The sequence below is a fragment of the Amphiprion ocellaris genome, chromosome 24 (assembly GCF_022539595.1).
Source record: "Amphiprion ocellaris isolate individual 3 ecotype Okinawa chromosome 24, ASM2253959v1, whole genome shotgun sequence".
Lineage (NCBI taxonomy): Eukaryota > Metazoa > Chordata > Actinopteri > Pomacentridae > Amphiprion > Amphiprion ocellaris.
This window is the reverse complement of record NC_072789.1, coordinates 10847944-10871149: the sequence shown is the minus strand read 5'-3', so window position 1 is coordinate 10871149 and position 23206 is coordinate 10847944. Positions and strand designations below refer to the sequence as shown.

At 41.8% G+C, this 23206-nt stretch overlaps 1 protein-coding gene across 5 annotated transcripts in view; it reads right to left on the bottom strand.

The window, feature by feature from the left end:
- LOC111566541 (vang-like protein 1) overlaps positions 1-23206 on the bottom strand; it is a 54523-nt gene that overhangs the window by 17316 nt on the left and 14001 nt on the right. For 4 of the 5 annotated variants that reach the window (XM_023267191.3, XM_023267194.3, XM_023267193.3 and 1 more), the window contains one exon: positions 16155-16281. In XM_023267191.3, coding sequence (XP_023122959.1) covers positions 16155-16281 — 127 coding nt within the window. Of the gene's footprint in view, positions 1-7339; positions 7609-16154; positions 16282-23206 lie in introns of those variants that run through there. The other variant, XM_035946810.2, reaches the window with a different exon arrangement.

The following is a 23206-nucleotide window of genomic DNA, read 5'->3' as shown; positions in this document are numbered from 1 at the left end:
CCAAAATTCTGTTATTGAACTGTAATACAGTCCTGTTTTGAGGATCATATCAATAACATTTCACCCCATACTAGCAGAGAGGGGATCATGGAGGAGATGCATTATGAGCACTTTAGACTGAGGGGGTTGGGAGGAGCAGGAGGAGGAGGAGGATGGTGCACTGGGACAGAGAACATCCCACTGGCCTCAGGGTTAAAACAGCACAGATGAAGCAGAACAATAGGAGGACCCAGGCAGTATGCTCAGGTTGTCTTTGAAACTAGAAACAAGCTACTGTGTATACTCATATACTAGTAAAAGATTTTTTTACTACTATACATGATATTAGTTGTGCATACACATATAAAATATATGAAGAAAATGAGAGGAAAAAGCACATTTCTTCCACATCAGAATAATGATGCTCTGTGTTTTTTCATTTAGAAAAAAATAATTATGCATTCGCTCTACTAAAGTATTACCTTACTAAAAACAAACACAGTATTAATATAGCTGCAAACAATGTGTGTTGGATTTTATACTTTTCTGTTGTCTGTTTTGGCAGCTAGTCTGGATACATGTGCATGTCAGTGCAAGTGAATGCCATCCATCCATCCATCCATCCATCCATCCATCCATCCATCCATCCATCCACTGCTTGATCCTCATTAGGGTTGCGGGGGGGCTGGAGTCTATCCCAGCTGACTTGGGGTGAAGGCAGGAGACACCCTGGACAGGTCTCCAGTCTATCACAGGGCTACATATGTAGACAAACAAACACACTCGCATTCACACCTACGGGCAATTTAGAATAATCAATTAATTTCAGCATATTTTTGGACAGTGGGAGGAAGCCGGAGTACCTGGAGAAAACCCACACATGCACAGGAAGAACATGCAAACTCCATGCAGAAAGATCTCGGGAAGGCCGGGATGTGAACCGGAAATCTTCTGGCTGCAAGTGCTAACCACCACGCCACTGTGCAGCCGCTAAAGGTTGCAGTTGCATTATTTCTTGGTAGCTCTTGTGCACACAATTCAGGGACAGAGATGTAGTCAGCAAGCCCATGTGTTTTGGTCTGAGATGTTGTAGCTCAAGCAACATCTAGTGGTTTAAAAAGTCCCATACAGAACATCTACATAAGTCCCACTGGTGCAATTGTATTAATTAACGACTGAACGTAGTCCTCAATTTCTTTAGGCTTCCTTCAACAATAAGAGCAAGCATTTGTGAACCAGTCTTAAAGGTAAAGAAAAATATTTATGGCCAGTTTTGAACAAAACATCCTTTATTCATTTAGAGCCTAATAGTCAAAAACTCGACCAATCTGCTTCATCAGGACTGTGTGGGAGCAGCTGATCATCAGATTTGATTAATGTTGGCCTGCCAGCAGCAGCAAGTAACATGGGATTGGGATGTGGCATAACCTTTCAAACTGAGCCCTGCCCACTTCAAACCAGAGAAAAAAGCTGTTCTACAAATACAGAAATCTCTCTCATGACATAATCAAACTGGACCCATCACTCACACTGAGAAGATGACTGAGACAAAAACGTTTAGATTTTACCTGTAATTTTCCCAGAATCTTTCATTTAAGTGGCAGATTTTTGCCCTGTCCTAGTTTATCATGAAAATCCAGCTATTTTAATGTGAAAATCTATTAAAAGAAAATACAACTAGCCGTTAAAATGATGAAACACTTTCTATTTTTAGCACTACTATCATTCATAGGAGGCGACATGTTAACTGTTGGTGTCGTTTTTCCCAGACGGTCCTTTGATGAGCTCCAGCACTGAAAGCTGTCTCAGGTTCATCTGACCTCTGACACGACAGTGTGGTTGTAAATACTCATGTCACTGCCTGCGTTGCTGTAAGGAACCAAACATCGCGACCGATCCACAAGTGTTGCTCTTCAATGTCGCTAAGCTCCGACATTCCCTCCCAGAAGATCTCAGACTGGAAGAGTCTTCATTGAAAACAATACAAAAGCAATCTTTAATCATCATCTCTTAATTGGTTTATGCTGGTTATTTTACTACTTTGTGCTTAATAAATTGTTTATTAAGGACATATATATTAATATTTTCTTTTGTTCTTTTATATTTTGGCATTTTGCCCGTTTTGTTTGTTTTATCTTTTGTATTGTAATGTCTTGCTTTTTAAAAAAGACGTGTAAATGAAGTTATTAATATATTTTATGAGCACTAAACCAGGCAGTGGAATGCATTACTTCAAATGGCTGAACAGTGAAGAGATTACCACATCCCTCTGGGCAACCTGATACTGGGTGTACTCATGGGGCAAAGTGAAATAAAACAAACCTGAAACAGACATTTAACCCTCCTAATTACAAGACCTGGCAGCAGGGTGAAGAGACATGTCATCTTAAAAACTAAAAATAAAAAGCTACATCAAAATGGCACCATTTATCAGCTAGAAAGTGTAAAAACAGGGAAAAAAATGGATAGATTTTCGAAATTCTGACAGTCTGTGAACTATTCACCAGAAACTATTCATCCTGTTGGGAGTATTATTCAAAATAAAACCATGATAGTTGATCAAAATCACTTATTTTGAGGTCGAATTTTAAAAAATAAAAAAATAAAGAATATTTAAAAAAATAAAATAAAATTCTGTAGTACTTGGTGGAAATAAGAAGCCATGACCGGTAATAAACACCCCAAAACTGCTTGGGGTTCAGAGAGTTAAGATAATAAAATATCACAAACTGAAATAAAAATTTGTTTTTCTTAAAGAACAACAGTGATGCACAACCTACTATACTTCATTAGATCAACTCTACGAATGAGTTAAAGGAGATTAATAGTATCAGACAGCACATAATGCAAATCTCATAATGCAACAAACACGCACACAAACATAAACAATACATGTTTCAGCCCAGTCAACTGAAGTGGAGACTGTTTGTGGAACAGAACGGTGAAAGCCACTTCATTAATAATGAGGGAGGCAGACAGGAGAGCCCTCAGCCCTCAGCCTCTCCACAGAGACTTATGCAACAGGTTTTTTATTCACATGAAGCAATTATTCCATCCAGAGAACCACAGTAAGCAAAGCCTCATTATTTTCTTTGTGTATTAGCAGAGATAAGTGCTCCACAAAAGGCGAGCCACGAGCCTTGGCTACGTGGAGATTCACAAATCATCAAGGACGCACACCTAGCATACCTAAGCAGTTCCTCAGCAGCACAGGAGGTATTTGTAAAAAACAACATTTACACATAGTATTTAATGAATGTTTTGATGTTTAAATGAGTAAATATATTACATCTGATCCAGTGGAGAACAGTGTATGTTTGCTGTTTAACTGTTGACAGATCCTCAAGTCTTAATCCTGTCTGACCTGTCTGTGTGTGTGTGTGTGTGCGTGTGTGTGTGTGTGTGTGTGTGTGTGTGTGTGTGTGTGTGTGTGTGTGTGTGTGTGTGTGTGTGTGTGTCTGCGCTCCAGTGAGAAAGGAAATCAATAGGCATTAGGTGTAAGGAAGAGTGCCTCTCTGACCACAGCGTACCTCGACAACACCCAGGGGAGACATGAATCACAGCTTCACATGCCTCATGCTCGGGATACACTCATCAACACTCATCACTCGCTGCCCGTGTTTCATAGCTATGAATCAGACACCGCTTAAGGACTCTATCCAGAACTTCATCGCCGCTTCTACACATCAGGCAGTCGTAAAAGTCCACACAGAAATGAGCTGCTGTGATGGGCTTCTCTCACTTTTCCTTTTGGATTTATTCACTAAATAAGCAATTAATCAGAAAAATAACTAGCAGGTGATGTAATAATGATAAAAGAGCATTTATTATGATAATAATACTTGAATACATGCAGAAAAACTGGCATTAATTGGCTTAATGTGTCAGGTATCTTTAAAGTTTTGACATTACACACACTCCGGCTTGCTCCTAATCAAGTTTGGGACTCAGTTGTTGTTGGATCCTGTTGTTGGATCCTGTACGACTGTACCTGGGCTTCCCCTCTGAATAAAAATAGACATTAGTGACCCACATTTATTCACAGGATTAACTAATCACCACAGGCTGATCTGGTTCAGTACCAGCAGCCTTGCAGGAGGCCTGGGCTCATTCATCACATGAAAATAGGTGAAACAGAGAGGAACAGTGAGGAGAGAGGGAACAAAGAGGGAGGAGAAAAGTGCGAGAGCATGACAGAAATGTTCAATAACAAGACAGCCAATTACAGGGAGGAGGAGGAGGATTGATCCAGACAGGCACAGAAAGTCAGGACAGTTGCAGTTTAAAGGCCAGAGATGATCACTGCACAGACAAACCCATGTGTACAACTACGTATGCGTCATGAACACATAGACAGCAAGTGAACACCTGTCAGCTCTGCTCTTGTCCTGTTTCTGCTGTGATTTACTGGACTTTAGAAGCCAAACCTGTGTGCTGGGAGGAGATGAAAAGGAAACTAAACAGATGAATAACAGAAACATCCGTCTTTGTATCATGTCCGTCAGATGAAATCTGAAACAAAAAATTCCCTTGCGCCGAGCACAGGCATGTGTTCTGCATGTGTACGTTATGTATCTCCAATATTTTGCAGTATCTTTGGTACAGCTTCAGAACAGAGGTTTGGAAATGCATAAACCACATAGAAAACCAAAACTACAGAAGAGATTACAGTTCTAATGTAACACCAAGCCAAGCAACCAGAACAGTTATACTGTCAACTCTTGAGCCAATCACCTCTCCATCACATTCCACCCAGCAAAAGATATGGCAGCATTATAAACGGCCGAGTAGAGGCAGTTTCAAAAGCGTGGCTAGCGCGGTGTGATAAGACGTAGAATGTGCCATCAAAGTATTTCTTTGATAAAAAAATCTGGCACGGCTGCAAGCTAAGTGCTGCAACAAGATACAGTAGCTGCTGAGTTTTAAGCACATCCAGCAAGACATCTGAACTGCACACAGCCACTTGTCTGGATATATCATATTGCATTACCAAACTGCTTGTTGGGCCCTAACTCAAAAGGCCTTTAGGGTGTTTCTGATGATAACTTTTGTGACAGTAATAGCTGTTTGTGCCAAAGCTGTAGTCCTGGGTGAGATCACAGCTCATTTTTTGCAGTTCAACTCAGAGAAATCAACATATTTTGCACATATTGACCTGCTGAATGTCCCTAGAGCTGAAAAAATGTCTTTGAGCTCAGAAAAATACACTTATCTGTACTAATAGGCTGAACCCTGAGCTGCATTCCAGTCCACTGATAAACACCAATGATTAGTCCGATACCACAGCAAAAGTTGCTCAGAAAACGCCGCGAGTTCTACGCAGGTGTAAATATAGCACCATTGCATGCTATGTCAGCCAGTATGCATTTACCAGGCTTTCAATGGAGTATTTTAGCCTTTTATCTCCACCAGAGTATAAATAACAGCCATTGTCTCTCACAGAAAATCAAATGTCCACTAAAAGCCTGTTTTCTGCTGCTCAGCTGTAAGTGGGCTGCAAACAAAGCCCCTCGCTCAGTGCAGGAACTAGTGCACTTTGCTCACTCCTGGGAGGCAAGGTGTGTGCATGTGTGTGTAAAATGCAGCAACATGCATTCCCAGAGAGCTCCTCACAGCCATTTAAAACTACCTTTGTTCGAAGTGCGGACAGCGTGTGCGGCTTCCAAGAACTTGTCAGGACAAGGAAGGGAAGCACTTAAAAAGGCTTCCATGACTAATTCTCAGGATAGAGGAGAGACCGTGAGACAATGGGAGACTGACAGCTGAGCAGTACCTTGTGAAGAGGTAAATTGTAGGATGGCTTAGGCACAGAAATGTCTGGCAACCATGAGGGGGTGTATAGAACTTCTAATTTACACTGATGTAGAAACCCTGTGTGGCCGTGTGAGTATGTCACTGTGTTTAAAAGAGAGAGACTCGACCCCCAAAAAATCTAATTTTGGCAAATGCCCAATAACAACATACAGTATGTCACAGATTGATGTGTGTTATGCCAGCAAATGAGCCTTTATACAACCTTTTTCACCTGTAAATAAACTCTGAAGCATAGGATCTGTGGAGCTCCACTTCAAAAATGATCAGAATTAATGTTTTATATCAATAGTAGATTAAGAATAAAGAATATAAAGTTTCCTTAATAGTGGTGATTTACTAAAGGAAACTTATAACATAAATCTGCAGTTTCTCTCAGTTCTATGGTGCGTTTCAGTATATTAACTGTCTCAAATGATACTGAATGACAGCCACACAAGGTTAGTGACCATCTGGTGAACATTATGGAGTGTTTATTAGTCAGAGAACCAGATATTTTCCTCAGGACTTGGTGGAGACCAAAAACAGAAGTAAAAGGAGAGTGAGTACAGGACTTAGCGTCATCAGACGCGAACATAAATCCAAATCAATGCCAGAATTGCTCCAAATCTGTGATAACAATTTTGTCAGATCAACTTAAAAGTAAAATGTAAAGTATTTGTGTTTGCAGGTGAGCTGCAACGAAAGGTCATTTTGACTGTCCATTATTCTTCTTGATAAATAATTTAGTCAATAAAATGTCAGAAAATGGTGAAAAATCTTGATTGGTGTTTCCTAAAACTCGAGATAAAATCCTCTCGTGCCTTGTTTTGTCTATTCCATTTCCTGTCATAGATGAGGAAAGAAACCAGAAAATATTTTACCTTCAAGAAATAAGAACTTGTTCAGTTGCATGGTCATGATCTGAAACCATGACGTTTCTCTCAGCCTAACCAAGTAATCTGTGTGCTTAAATCTAACCAAATCTTTGGTGGGTGATGGCAGATCAGAAAACTGTTTTACTTTTCAAGCATGGATTTGTAACAATTTGGAGAATGGCACCCACAAATTACATCATCCTGCTGATTAGGGTGTTAGATCAGAAAACAAAGTGTAGTAGCTTGTCAAGTAAATCAGAGACCTTGTTTGACTAAAAGTCTTCCAATGCAAAATCCAATTGCAATCTGAAAAAAGAATAACACATTTAAATGCAGCTGCGACCAGATGAGTGACAAAAAAACTTTCCACATCAGCTGCATTCACAAACATCCTGTGATGCAGCTTTATTCAATGTTACATAAACGATGTAAGCACATTCTATCACTGACCTAGAGGTAAAACTCACAACAAATCATCCAGAGACACATAACTATATTTTGTAAAGCCAAAACCACGTAAAAGTAGAGATTTTGCTGAGCAGACCTGCATCCTGGGTCCTGCAAATGATTTTATTTTTTTAAAACAAAGCCATTCATTGTTTCTGCAGAATAAGAAGTTCAGCCAGTACATGAGCTTGTTATTGCACATCAGTTCTGGAGGATTATAACGCAGCTCCATCTGTCAGTTTTACCTGGCTTGGTTTAGTTCTTAATCCACAGCTGGCCACTGGAGGTGAGTTAGTAGTATTAGAGTCTTCTTCTATGGTGGTGATAATTACTTCCTTTATCTCCTCCACAGTCTCACAAACTTCAAGCACCTGCAGCACTTCGTCTTCCGCCTCCATCGCAGTTGGCGACTGCGTCCTGAAATCTTCACCGACCAAACTTAATCTCAGTCCGTCTCAAACGAACGTCCTCTCTACGCTCAGCCACTGCTTTCCTTCTCTCGATCCATCCCAGAACATGAGTGTGTGTGTTTGACCTCCCTGACTCTCTCCTGATCTGCAGCCCAGCCCCTCGCTTTATCCGTCTTTATATAGAAAAATCTCCCATCATGCCTCAGGAGGTATTGTATGGGACTGTGCGCTCACTTGCCACATAATGTAATGGGGCTTTATGGAGAAAGACAGAGAGTGAGGGAGCAGGGAGAGAAGAGGAGTTGGGGAGGGGGTGAGGAGGGGTGAGGAGACAATCACACGGGCTGTCCTGACAGCAGCAGTGATGGAGGGGGGATGAAAGGATTGATGGATAAAGAGAGAAGGAGAGAGAAAGAGGGGAAAAGAGTGGATGAACACATTAAAGAAGCAGCAGAGTCCAGTGAGGAAATAAACAAATAACACAACAATTAGGAGCCACGGCGGTTCACCCAAAGATGTGTGTCTTTACTCCACTTCGTATCCTCTCCCCCCTTCCTCCCTGCTTCCCTCAAGGCATCCTCTCTCATTCTCCTCCTCATTCTCCGCTCATCTCTTGCCTCAGCACCACTCTCCACCCATTGCTTCTGACTCAGTGAACACTGTGGTGTCGCCGTGCCGCCACTGACACGGCTACGTGTGTGTTAACGTGTGTGTTAACGTGTGTGTTAACGTGTGTGTGTGTGTGTGTGTGCATGTGAGGAAAGCAAAACTCAACCTGTCCATCCAACCAACTGACCGTGTCCTAAAAGAAGAAGTCAGGAGATGTCCTATGCATTTCGGATTATACACAAATGAAAAGATAAAAATCAACAGCAAACACATCCAGCGTATCCTACAACATATGTAGTGTTTGAGAGGTCGTGTGTGTGTCTGTGTGTGTGTGTGTGTCTGTGTGTGTGTGTGTCTATGTCTCTGTGCCACAAAGCCCCACTGTTGTCCACACTATAAAAAACCGACATACTGTTGCACTAACTGACATGTTTCTTCAATACCATGAAGACACAAAGTGCAATTTTGGTTTGAATTGATCCTACAAATGTTAACTAACCCTCTGAATCCTAAAACCTGCCAGGGGGGTTGAAAGTTATGTTTTCTTTTAAAAATCAACAAAAAATAATAATTGCCCTGGGCAAAAAATTGTAAAAACAGAGAGAATCGGAAGATTTCAAACGTTCGGTCAGTCCATGAAGCTATCATGTGTGATGTGTGGTTCTATCAGGAAAAATCCATCCAAATCATTTACTCTAGATGTCTCAGTTAACAATTCATCAAAAATCTATTTGTACCATAACCTGTGAAAAACTAAAGAGTCTGCTTTCCTCAGCATAACCAAGCAGCCATGACTGACGAAGCTGCAGTGAACAGTTCAGAGAGTTTTCAGGCTGTTTTCAACAAAGAAAGGAGATGACATGAGAGACTAAGAGGAAAATAAAACCAACTGGATCAATAAAATAAATTCAGCATGGCTCAAAAGTAGTATAAAGGGAAGCAAGCTGTCAGCAAGTTGTAGAAAATACATTCAGCATTATGAAATATCTTTAGTAAATAGAGAGTTCAACTTTCATGCTCTCTTTTTTGCTATGATTTATGACATTATATCGGAGTCAAACTACACAGAATATGCTTTTGAGTTTGATCTACTTCTAGTCTTGGTTGAGTTGTTTCCATGGAAGTGCAGGACTTCATATTCCAATAAAAAATGAGCCCACAGTGAGGAAAAATGAGACAGAAGCAAATAAGGCACAGAAACTGGTAGGAGTTCAGAGGGTTAATCCACAGCACAAACTAGTTCCTAATACAAGGGTGTCCTTGACTTATGTCGATCCTTAGGAACGGAACTCCAACGGAAGTTGATTTTCAGTGTAAGTCCGAACTCCAGCGAAAATGTAAACAAAGCCGTTACGTGCATCACAATATCGATCAGTTCTTTGGAAAAGTCATGAATACCAACGACTTTTATGGATGTATAAGTCATTTTACAAGACGGTGTGTGTGTGTGTGTGTGTGTGTGTGTGTGTGTGTGTGTGTGTGTGTGTGTGTGTGTGTGTGTGTGTGTGTGTGTGTGTGTGTCGAGCGAGAGAGAGCTGGGAACGGCTACCTACAAATCGAGGCATAAAAATCCCCCCTCCCCAAAATTGTACTCCCCTAAAGGAAACACTTTCCAAACCTAATGCAGAAAAGTGTTTCTCTGTCTCCCCCCTGCTATGCCCACCCACAGAGCTTGCAGCCTGGCTGTAACATGCCGCTTACAACCAGCTGACACACAAAGCGCCGGGATATCCACGAAGCTCTGCGGGAGTCTGTCTCACAGGAGTCTGGGCCAGGAGGAACTCACCACAGAGAAGGGATCCCAAACATGAATGCAAACATCCTGCTTCTTCCAAAAACCAGACATGGCTGCCTGCGATGCCCCTCGGAGTCGGGGGCAGCGGAACTACCTGCACCGTGGTCTGCCGATGAATGCCAAGAGTTGCATCGCTCTCGCTATACCTAAGCCCAGCTCCAGTTGGCAAACAAGTGAGCTCACAAAGCAGCTGAGTTTAATTGGGTTGAATAAATTGGGCTGCAGGGAGGGTGAGAGGAAGGTGAAACAGTGGGATGTCCAGGGAAGCTTGGCAAAGCAAGGGAGGATGGGGAGAAGAGAAGTGTGAAACTTCGAATAAGTGGCTAGTTTATATTTCATGTAAGTTAGCAGGCGCTGCATTCACAGCATGACAATGGCTTTCTTTTACTGTTAAGCTGCCTCTTCAGTGTGGTTGAAAAACAGCAACAGTATGATGTCTGTAGTAAACACTGACAGGAAAGATACTGTGTCTATCCTTAGAGACAACAAGCACAAATATCGGTGCACAAATATCATAAGCTGTTAATTGTTTTAAAACAAATGTAAGCTGTTGTTGTGCAATCACATGCCAGCCGTGCAAAGCAAACAGGTTCAATTACATTTTGAGCCTGATTGCCTTTCACTGTTTCCTTGCCAGAGTGAGCTTCATCTCTACACACAAGTGAGTGCAAAAGGGAGATCAAACAAACCAACACCACCGACTTAATGATCCATAGAGCAAATCATAAATCACACACGCAATGCAAGGTTGTTTGTCTAACCTGAACTAAAATAAACCAGCTCCACATTCTCTGTCCACGTGTTAGAAGAGGAAGGTGCTAATTCTCAAAGAATGCTTTATGGTTTAAAGATATCACATTTCCACCGCTTGACACCTCATACACTACTAATCCATAACACACAAAGCTACCATGCTACACTGGTTTAACCTCCTCCAATCCATCTCTTATTGCACCCTTCAATATTCAGTTACATACAACAATAGCAGCAGCTTAAATTGAGTCAATTATACATGACTTAGTGTCAGTCCGTCAATAGAAAGTCCATATGTCAGTCTAAGCTCTACTCACCTCCATTGTCATTTACAAATATCCAACATAGTGCAGAGGTGGACTTGCCATACGCCTACTGACACCACGCGGACCCATCTGAAGTTTTTACTGCTGAGAAAACATTTGGAGTGAATCGTTCATATTTCACACATTAGCATACACCCTAGAGCGCTGGCCTGGTTGCTGAGATTGGAGCAACTGGCTAGAAGTGCTCTGTTCAAACATATCAAGCAATCCTGATCACGTAGTGAGTTATGTATGTTTTTATGAGCAATCCATCCAGTTTGTACTCCCCTACCTAAACAGAGTAGTTCTACATTTTGGGAAATATATTTCACTTTCTTGATCAGATGAGATGATTGATCCCACTTTCATTCTGTGTGCAAAATATGACTAATTAGACTAGTTTAGCATTAAAACTGGAAACAGGGAACACAGCTAGCCTGGCTAAACTATTAAAAGGCAAAAAAATCCAAAGGCAGTACAACAAATGTACAAAATCTATATCCCAAATTGTCTAACGTTTTCCACAAAAGATTTGACATGTCTTCTGCATGTTGTGAATGCTTAAAAATCCTCACAAACACACACCATCTCTCAACAGCAGCCGAATCCTCCAAACAATCTCCACCTGGTTTGGTGTTAAAGCCAGTCTCCAGTCATGCTTCCCGACACATTTACATGTGAAGCACTTCGTCTTCTTTTACAACTCCAGCGGTGAGGCATCACAGAAACAGCCATGAGAAACTTTTCTGCTGGATTGTGAGGACATCCCTGCCCGGAGCGATGCGCTGCTCTGTCAGCCAAGACTCTGATTAAGTCCCAGCAGTGAAGTAATGAGCACAGCGCTGCACAGTGAGACTCTGAGACGAGACTGACGCACGCAGACACAAAACATTCACATACAGGAGCATATGTGCGATTGCAGACCCGAGCGCGCTAACACACAAGGATTTGAGCTGAGCCTCGCTCTCAGTAGAATTGGCGTCCCTGATTACACAAACTAAAGCCAAACACTCCCCGCCCTGTCAGCAGCACCACTGCAGGCCACGGCATGAATAAGACATGAAGGGGAAAATACTAAGGATTGCTGTGCTGTGTGGCAAATCTTGTCATGTGTTAAAATTAGACACAGTATGCAGATGAAAAAACACAGTCACACATACATGGGCTCTGACGGCGAGTCTTGCCACGAGGGAAAGTGAGCGCCAAGTAGGTCAGTAAATAATGGTGAACATTGGATTGTCTGCATGTGTTTGTCATCTTTTTCCTTCAGCTGTTTAAGCCCAACACTTGATAAGAGCTGCTGTTCCAGACAGTTTGGCTAAAAGGACGGGTCACTCTTGGGTAAGCTGCGGCTGTCTGTGTGCTAAAATCGCCATCACTTCTTTCATTAAAGGCGTTTTTACTCTTGCCGGCAGCAAATGTTGAAGTTCCTGCTTTCTAAGTAGACTAGAAGAACACCCACAACTCACAAGACAGACTATTGATTCATCAAAATGCAGTGAAAACTTGTATCTGAAAGCATCTGCACTGGTGTAAACTCTTACAGCATTGGTAAAGACTATTTAGATGCAGAAAACAAATGTAAACTGAACACACTGAAGCCTGAGGTAGAAGTAAAGAGGTCAATCCTCTGACTCGGTGTGACCTTAAAGATTATACACTGTCATCATCGACTGAGCTGAGTATTTGTTTAATTCCAAACCACGGGATCAAATCCAGAAACAAACAATTGAATCAACTCATACTGAAGCTGAGCAGAAGCCTCAAGTGTCACAGAGTCCTGGGGGAGAGAAATCCTATGCTACACTGGCTGTGAGCTGCCCTCTCAGGTCAGGTTTGCTATTTGAAATTTACACACTGTCAGTTAAGATATGCTCAGATTTTAGTCCGCTGGTGTTGAGTTTTCACAGTTACCCTCCAGAAAGACTCTATGCTATTAATAGAGTCGTGAAGTGACTTCCACACTCCGTATACCTGTTCATAATTTCTCATTAACCAAAATTCTACATGTTGCTGAAAACAGAAAAAAAGTAGACCGTCTGGATTTCAACTCAATGTCATGATTTGTTGGCATGACAAGTCAGTTTACTGCAAATACTCACTCTTGGCTGTGTTGCTATGGAGAAGAAAACAAACACTCCTATAGTTGCTGTTAATTAAACAATCTATTTTTTCCATCCAACTCTGTGATCTTATTGGCTTCGAGCTGCTGCACAGAATTTTAGGTTCCGTGGGTTTAACCCTTCCAGCTAAATGCTCAATGCTATTATTAGTAATTTCTCCCCTGATATTTTATGCACACACACTTGCACTGCCAACTTTTCATCAAAACCAGATGTCTTCTTACTCAGCTGTTCTTCTGTACTGATGATTCAACTGTAACAGCTTCATGTCCATCCAAGCTGCACGAGTGCTCCGACTGTGAGTCACCGAATAATGCCTTCGGGAGAACTGAATAGCGCTTTTACTTCCACTTAGTAGCTCTATAATGTACCTGCTGCACCGCTACAGCATCGTGTTGATTAGAGCTGGGTGATATAAACATCAAATTGGGGTAGGACCATTTCCTTGATTTGAAAAGGAGTATAATTTACTGTTTATAAGGTGCTTAGAGCCGACCACATCACAGACGCAGAGCTGTTTCGAACCAATTATGTGGCAGTCAGGAGAGACTATTACTCACTCTGAGGAAACTGTTAGAACAACCTGTATATATGGAGCCATTATGACTCAGTGAGTTAGCAACATGTGGCGTGGAGATACTTTGGTCACTGGAAGTAAATGAGAGTCTAAAACAGGGACAGGCATCAAATAAAGTGATCGTGTTTTGTTTCACTGTTATTCAAAACGAAGATCATAAAAACTAATCATCAGAAGCATCGCCATCTAACACCAGCAGTTACATGTTCTTGCATATCAGACGATTCTTGCTCATCTTTTTAGATTCTGAGCTCAAAATTAGGACTTTTAAAGCTTCAAAATGGAAAAAGTGACATAATTTAGAATTGAACATATATGGGTCAACGGGTACAATGGAAGTTGTGATGTCAACACTGACTCTGTTTACATTGATTTCAGTATCCCACTTTTGTGTTTGCACAACTAAGCCTCATATCCTGGTTTCAGAAACCTGAAGAAGCCCTTATTCTGGCTGAGAGACACCCCAGTATGCTAGGATACAGCTGCATGTATACAGCTTCTAACTGCTGCGGACTTTTTGTGCCGACACAGCTTTTGGAAAGTGAAAAACAGAAATATAGATCAAGTTATATTCCTCACAGCTCCCCTGGTTGTACAACATTATGGTGTTTCTACTTCTGGTCTCATGAATGGTTCATCTGTGTGACACAACTGGTCACACTTGCGTATCTCTACCCACCATTCCATTGTCCTACATGGCTGCAGTGAAGCCTGACACCGGTCAAAGAGGAGGACATATTTTATATTTTTAAAATTTGTTGCCTCCTAATTCTGGTAATGAGGAGGATGAACCAAATCTGTAATGTACTGCTGGCATTTAACTGTGTTAAGCCCATGATAAGCCAAAGTGGCCTCATTTTTAATAGCTACAGTCAAATTAATTTAAGGTTTGGCTGACAGTTTCATGGATGTCAGATTAAATTACGGGTTTGTGTTGCTAACATCACAGCACAAACAGTTCCTTGTAAACGTCAAACATGACCAAAACCAGAATATTCCTCATAATCACTATTTGCCCATCACTTATTCCTAAGAAGTTCAAAGTCAGAATAAATAAAAGCAATTTTAAAGATTATTTTACCACTATTTTTATTACCATTACTGTTATTTTAACAAGACCACAGAAGCTTAAGGAAACTAATTGGCTGCAACTCATTTTCTTTCACCATGTCTTGTATCCCTCAAGTGCTACCTGGAATTTCATGTCTTAACGTGCCAACTTGCAGCCAATCATGGTACTATCTGATCAACCTGTCTTTTATTTGATCTGCCTTTCATCTGAATCCAAGCAACACGATCACATGTCTGCCTGGTACGTGAAATTAAAAAAGAGTCAGCAGATTTTCTACTTGTGTAAAACAAAGACCTGATGGTGCAGCCTATGTATTATCTGATGTTCAGCAAATATTTAAGCTGATAAATGTTAAACACAAGTTATACTATATGATATAACAAACCATTTCCTACCGTATATTTCTGCTTTATCAAATAATCCATTACATAATCCATATTTTGAGTTTGCACTCACAGACGTCCAGGTCAGCATGATTTCTGAGGGCAGAGTTTGAATTTTGACTGACAGTCAAGCGAGCTAAGCTGCTGTTTTGGGTTGGCCTGGTCCATTCTGGAGGGACCACAGAAGCCAGCTTCATCTTGCACCGGTGTCTATCATTACCTGACCTAATCCCTGCACTGAAATACGGAGTTTGTCTTTGACAAAACGGATAAAACAAAGTTTTACTGTCCAGAAAGGCAGCCTGCTGCATGCATATCCTGTTGCAGATATTTGTCAGGAACAGACTTCCTGAAAGTGACAGCCTAGTTCTCGCCAAAAGTGGACTGGCCCTTCTGGCTTTTGCCCTGGAATAGCAGATGGCCTGTCCCAGTCCAGGCTGATAAACACAATTATAATTCCAACTCGTTTTGACTCGTGAGTGATAAATCTCTTGCTCTCCAAATCCTGTATAAATCAGACCAGCAGAGTTGTCCATCCGCAAAGCACCTTACAGAAACTTGTAGGGACATTAGTTCGTAATGAGTTCAGCACAAACGGTGAAAGTATGGAAATTGTGTAGTACAGAATGGTGTTTTCAAAGGTCCTATATTGTGCTGTTTTTCAGCCTATAATCAAAGTTTCACATCTTCCCACAGTCTGCCTCTCAGTTTTTAAGCGCAAAATACTGCAAAGATGGTTAATTTCATCATGACTGTAAAACCACTGGATTTAGGGCTGTTCTAAACCGGCTGTTCTGTTCTGAAAATGAATGAGGGGCTTTTTAGGTTCGGTGTTACAGAGCACCTGGGTTGATTTCTGACTGGCTTGTAAAGCTTGGAGGCCAACTAGTTGTGGAGAGCTTGAGGAATGGCAAAAGTGAACATCTTCATATTTTAACAGACAATATTTTACACCTTACACAATAAAAATGGATTTTCACCGTATGTGACCTTTGATAGATCAAGCAGTGTCTGCATTTGTATTCAGTCCTACCTGGACCTGCTCCCCTCGAACGGCAGAATCACCGAGCAGCGGCTCGGCAGGCGGCGTGTTGATTGTTACGGACTTTTCTGAGCGGCTGTCTTTGCTGCGTGACTTGTGGCGGTCCCGGCTTCGCTCACTGAAGGAAAAGAACAAAGCAAAAAAATCATGGTTAGCATGAGGAAGTTGATTTAAAAATCTCCTAGTAGACAAGTTTGAAAATACAGAGGACTTTGTCGGGCAATCTGCTGCAGTAGGCAGAAATGTGGAGAAGACAATGACAGAGCCTATCATGGTTTTTCAACATTCAAGCATAAAGCCTACATGAACTCTACCCCACAGCAACCTCTTCTCTCTGCATCACTTTCTCCATGAGGCCCTCCGTCCATGTGAACTGAAACATATGAGCTCCATTAGCTGCACTGACCCCCTGCACTTATGGCCCTAATCCTGTGTGGAGCGTGAATCTCACCATCCTCCGCCCAGCATCGCCATCGCCACATGGCATGGTGCCCACTGTGGAGCTCCATTACCAGACAAAAGCTCAACAGCCTCAGTTAATCCCTCATCTGTCTCCTTCCCCCTCCGGCTGTTGACATCTTGGACATGTAAGAGTATTTTCAGCAGAATGCACAGATCAAAATGCAGCAACACCACTTATATAAAAACACTGTTTTGACGCCTTACGCAGCAAAATGCCTCCGGTTTAATTTGTATGAGAGCAGCTGTATTTCCCAGGTATTGTGTTTGAGGGCTGCTGAAGGGCACTCAGGCTGAATAAGAGACTGACAGACACCAGAGTCGAGGCCGTCAGATCTCATATTGATATTACATGCTGTGATGCTGTAAGCAGATTACTGGGTAAACATATTGGACGTGATCTAAATGAAATACTTTATTTTTTCAGCTGCATGTCTAAAGCTTTTTCTTTATGCCGCTTTCTTTGTCTTGCTAAATGCTAATTGAGTTTCCTGCTGTCTGTAAGCTTGTTGTTTCATGGTAATCACTTCTTTTGTACAAGTGACATTGGAACAGAAGTGTAACCAATCTAATTTCCACAACGCAGGAGGCTTTTTCTGTGTTGCTCTCCATTTAGACACTCAAGTGCATGAGCTTACATTTCTATTTACACCCACATTAATGGATTTTTTCGGGCCACTTGAGTTGTTCTCACACATCAAGCAGATATGAAGAACATTAGCATAAATTTAAGTACCCTTAAACCAAAACAATGAGCTAAAAGAAAGCAATAAAAAGCAATAAATATACCATAAATATAATGAAAGCCTGTCACCACTTAATAACATCTAGTGCCCATAAAAAACAACCTTACACTGAACTATAAATGCCCAACACAAAATGACCCTCCAACGCTCTTCTCACACAATAACAATTCATACGTAATGTACAGGACATCCTGCAGGCAGCGGTAATGGAGGAAACAGTATGACTGACAGCCGTGGAAATATTACAGTCTAACAAAGTTGAATTGGATCCAAGTGTTATGATTAAAGGGCGTTGCCTGTCTGCTTTCCGCCTCTATTATGGTGCTTCCTTTTAAATATGGACTCCATTTCCTACAGAAAATCACAACAGCAGCTACAGTTTCAGTAAGAGAAAGCTCATATTCAATAGCCTACAGCAAGCTCCATCACTGACAGACTGACTGACAGATGCTTATCTAATCAATCCAGGAGATTAGCAGGTTGATGGAAGCCTTTAAATATATTACCACTATCATTATTACTTTCAATATTATTACAATTATTATCATGACTGTAGTGATGGTTATTCTCGCGGGAGTGATCATCAGTCAAACGCTGGCACTGATTGCGCTTATTAATTGGGGAGGAGCGCTGCAGAAGAGGGAACAGGGAAGAGCAGCAGGGCTCACAATGCAGTGATCCTACTTCAAAGTCATCATCAGAATAATAAGCAGTTCTGGGGTAAAAGAGGAATAGGCAGCAGTAGAGCAGAGTGTAGTAGATTGTAAATGCTGGAGTCAGAGCTGCTCTGTTGAAGAAACTACATCATGGCATCATTTCTAATCTACGTAAAGCATAATTTTTTTGGCATAATGTTTTGTTAAAAAAAAAAAAAAAGAAAAATCTGACAACCCTAATTCAGATACATCCTGATAGGTCTAAATCTACAGACTTTAAAAGGTTTGGTTGCCCATAGCTTAAAGCCAACGTGACTGTGTGTCTGTACACACAATATGTATTATGTCTGTTTGTGTATTCCAGCAAAGCACAGTTCATTGTGGAAATCATATTGTAGGCTAAAACAAGAAATAACACCTGGTTCTCACCAAGCTGGCAAGAATACAACTGTGTGAGGAAAAGGTGCAAAGTCGATGTGAGTTAGACCTCCGAAACTGTGAACAAGAAGCATTTTGAAATGGGCAATTGTGCACCCAGACAGGAAATCCAGAGGTGAGCAGACCTGTGGGCAGCCAGGGAGTGGCTCGAACAGATTGGCCTCTGTCTGCCAGCCCCTCCTGCTCCTTCCCCCTTCAGCAAGCTCCAGGGGTGATCGCACTGTGTGTAAACCTCACTCCCAACACAGACACACACTCCCCCTCTTCCTCCCCCTTCCCACATCCTCTTCCTGCCTCATTAGCATGCAGCCGGCTCGTTGGTATTCCAACAGTGTGCCGTGCTATGATTTGATTAATGGAATCTGACTTCCAGCGTGGATCCCTGAAATGGGTATGGCTTTTTGGAACAGTGAGGATGGGAGGAGGGGAGGGAGGGGCTCTGAGAGGGCAGAGATGCCTGGCGAGCTGGGGCAGAGTCCTGCCAGTTAGGCTCTGGAAGCATCATTTCCTCTAACACCTGAGGATGCGTGTGATCACATTCTCCACCTCTCACAGAGGGAGAGCGGTGGCAGGAAGGCTACTGAAGTACAGCCAACTAGGGTGGCAGGCCAAACTGTCTGTGGACCAATTTGTTCTCTCTTTGGCGGGCGGGATATCGCACACACCTGGGCGACACACAGCTTTGAGTCAATGCAGCCAACTGAGCCAAAAGTACTGGTGGGTGGCTCGGCCGCCGCCAAATGAGTAGAGTCATGACGCCAAGAAAAAACTGACCAACCACATGCTCAGCTAGGTCATCGGAAGCTGTATAGAGGAAGTAAGGAAGGGCAAGAGCAAACAATCAACAAATCAAGTACTCTGTGTGTGATGATAGTGTAGAAACGCAGTCAAAGTTCAAAACAAACATATAAATAATAGACTGTACATTCTCATATAAAAGCCAGTATTCAAATATTGGCTGTAGGCGAGGCCAGTAAGAACATGTAGCCAACGTTCTATCCAACAACACTGGCTCAAATGGAAACTCCTGCAATACTTCTTCTGTTTCTTTTCACATCAAATGCTCAACAATAACAGGAAAGCTTGGATTATTCTATTGTATAAAATCTTTTCATTAGATTTGCTTTCTGACTAATTAAGTCAGAAAAATAATTTTTTTTTTACACCAGTAACCTTTAACAGAAGTGTCACCCAAGAACCTCTAAATGGTATTAAAACTGTGAATGAATTAGTTTATATTACTCACTCAGTCCCATGCGGATTCTGCGTGCTGCCTTGTAATTGGACTTACAGCAATCAAAGGAGCCAATTTTCCACATGAGCCGCTGCTAATATGAAATTTGCAACTTAATAATCATTTAAATGCTCAAAATTGAAAGAGTGAAGGAGCCTAGCTTTGGGAAACTTTTGGGAACAAAACTTAAATTGGCACGACAGCGAAACCACACTGGTCCGAAAAGTGGATTAAAACCCCTCAAGTAGACGAGCTGCAGAATGAGCTGCAATAACTACAGTTGTTTCTTCTAGTAGGAAACCTAATTCTTAGAATTTACTCAGTAAAAAACTTATTTTGAACATCTATGATCATGTACTGCACCAAAGAATGCAACAATTGCATAAGCTTTAGTTATATTAAAAAAATGGCAGAATTAATGGGTTGTGGAATAATGTCTGAAGAGTGAAAGTCACAATATGACTTTTATCCCACAGTAATGCAGGTACAACATCACTGTCACACTCACAATTACTGAAAAGATTTCTCTCTTGATTATTAATGCTGTGCTCTGGTGCAGCCAGACTGAAAAGGATTCACTGATGCAAATAAAGAAATCGGTGTCATCAGCATGTTTTTGGCTGCTAGTAACATCCACAGACAGAGACACCACTCTGCCATTACTCAACAGCCAAGGGAATCTTCTCTGGAAGTATCCCGGACACCAGGGGAGGCTTGTCTGACACAGGAAGGGGGCAAAAAGCCAACAATGAGAGAAACCAACTCCAAAAACCCTCCACCTTCTGTTAATGAAATCCTAAGCCAATCCAGTTCCATTCTTCTATTATATTCTGACCAATTATGTTTAAAATTGACTCACAAACATACATCCATACACTAACACAACGGCAGGATTATGTTATTGTGTGTTTATTTGCATGGGTGCATGCACACAAGTATCGAACACACTCCCACATGCCTGCATCTGCTCCCAGCATCAGCGTAATTAGACAACAGCGATGCGGAACTGCCTCTCGCATGGCACCCCTCGGCGTAAAAAGATTACCTTCACACGAGGATGGCAAGGGGTTTCAAAGGCAACAATTTAGTTTTTTGTATATGAAATTAGAGGCCAGCCGGTGGTTTTGGCACAGTCGTGGTAGGAGTGGAGGAGCGGAGTGGCGCCTGGCAGGGATGTCCATGTGTTCCTTTCCAAGTTGCTGTCACTCACTTGAAAGGCTACAGAAACAGCAAAGAAACGGACGGTACAAGCCTCTACCGATGGCATAACTGCTATCCATTTCCAAACGACTGACCTCTCGCCCCCATCTTTGATTTCAAACAAAGTAAAACCACTTTTTGCTCGGCATAACTTTGAGCTACAAGGGCACATTCCAGCCCTGGGGAATGCAAGCAAACGTGGAACAAGTGATACGCCTGCGCCGACCCATCCTCAGAGAGCAGATCGGAATCCATTTAAGACGGGGGAGGAGACGGGGGGGAGAGGGGGACCAAAGAGAAGAGGTCAAGAAGGAATGAGAACAGGGGCAGCTGCTGCATTCACATCATAACGGCCACATGGGAGCAAAAAATGAGTGTGGATTTGATGAGGAGAAGGACAGAGATAAAGAGGGCAGGAGTGAGAAGGAGACTGTGACAGAAAAGTCCCTAAAATGACAACAGGTGGCAGCAGAAAGAGGGAGCGGCAGCAGAGAGCCCACAGAGATATATTGCGAACTAGCCGGAGGGGGCCGTCGGTGACCCGGGAGGGGCTGTTGTGGAACAAGAGCCTCCTCTCCGATGTCCTCACTCTCATCTCCTCTCAGGCTCTCAACGTATCCGCTGAGCCATCAGTCAGTCAGGCTTCTTCAGCACCTGTCTCCTGCTGCCTTCCTGAGGCCTGTCAACCAGTCATTTCACTGCTGACAGACTAATGCTGCTACACGAGCTGCGGGTTCCACACATGCTCGGCCAGAGGGGAACATAGAGATACATGAGAGGTGGGATCATGGAGGAACAGTGTGAACAAGCGGAGAGAAAGTGAGGCTGAGAATGAAGAAAATATGGAAACCTGGGGGAAAAAAACATAGCAGTTAATCCATAATGAAACAAACATATAAACAGTTTTTTTTCCAATGTCTTCAAAAAGTTTCTGGATGTAAATATATGACTTCCTGATAATTAATGATTCTCCTTCACATAACCTTACAGGAATGCCAAAGAACACTAGATACAGTTTAATTCAATCCAAAACACTGCACAGATTCCACTTGTCTAACATAAAATATCCAATCTACCCAGATGTTTCCTCCATATATGACAAATGCCAGTCCTCCTTTGAGGTGGCCGACGACATGGTTACCTCTTTTAGGCCATAGTGGAGCTCATCTTCTAAATTCTAAAGTAAAACTCGTTTAATTTCCCTCACAAAAAAAGGCTGAAGTTGGAAATTTGAAGTCAGACTTCTACATCCTGGATCAGAACGAAACTCTCCTGGTTAATTCATCGCAACAAAAGATGATCAGCTGCATTGAAAATCGCTTCTTGTAAGCTTGTGTTCACAAAACCTTCATGGGAGACTTTATCTGGGATTACTGTAGTGTGTTTTGGGTCAGAAATCATTCAATTACTGAGCTGACAGTGTTTAGACAATTGGTTTTACAATATGCAGCATCATATAATGTACTTTCAACTCATGGATCAACTTTGGGTGAATTAAATAACTAGAGTTTACAGATTCACTCCTCTAGCTGACCTCTTCTCTTCAGCAATGGTGGTGGAGGCTAACAGTAGCGTAGCATTTAAACTACAGATGCACACTGGCACTGGCACATCACTGTTATCAGAAGAAAAAAGCTTCAAAATGAATGTTGGCATTGGACCAAAATGAGCATTAACAGGCAGATAACAGCTTATTTAGTTTCATTTGAAAGGGTTACAAATTTTATGCCTAAGTTTGGTACATTTGTTACAGCGATACATTTCATCTCTGGACCTGGAAGGGGGTCATCACAATAAGAGCAGGAATATGTTAACGCCACTACAGGACATATTTGAGGTTCTTTGCAATCAACTGGAAAAATTATGCGCCTATATCTGCATCGGCAATCAGCCAAAATGAGTTGGAAAATACCAGCATATTCGATACCAGCAAAAAAAAAAAAAACATGCAACCCTAATTTAAACCTGTGTCTTAAACCTATTACATATGACAACAACTAGAGTCCTGTATTTCTATATTAGCATTCAAAATGGTATTTGAAGAAAACAATGTAATGAGAATACAGAATGAGCTGCTCCTCCTTTTCTGAAGTCATTACCTCTAATCTAGAACCAGATCCTTCACTTTTCTCTCTCTGTTTGTATGAATCATCAGTGAACCTTCACCTCACAAACAAACCCTTTGGCAGCGCCTCAACATTTTGCACCTTTGTAGCATTTTTCCATCATCATACAAACATGAATTAAAGATATACAGGTCATGTAGATGAATAAATGGGATTTTCTATTGCACTGTGTTGATGTTTTTTT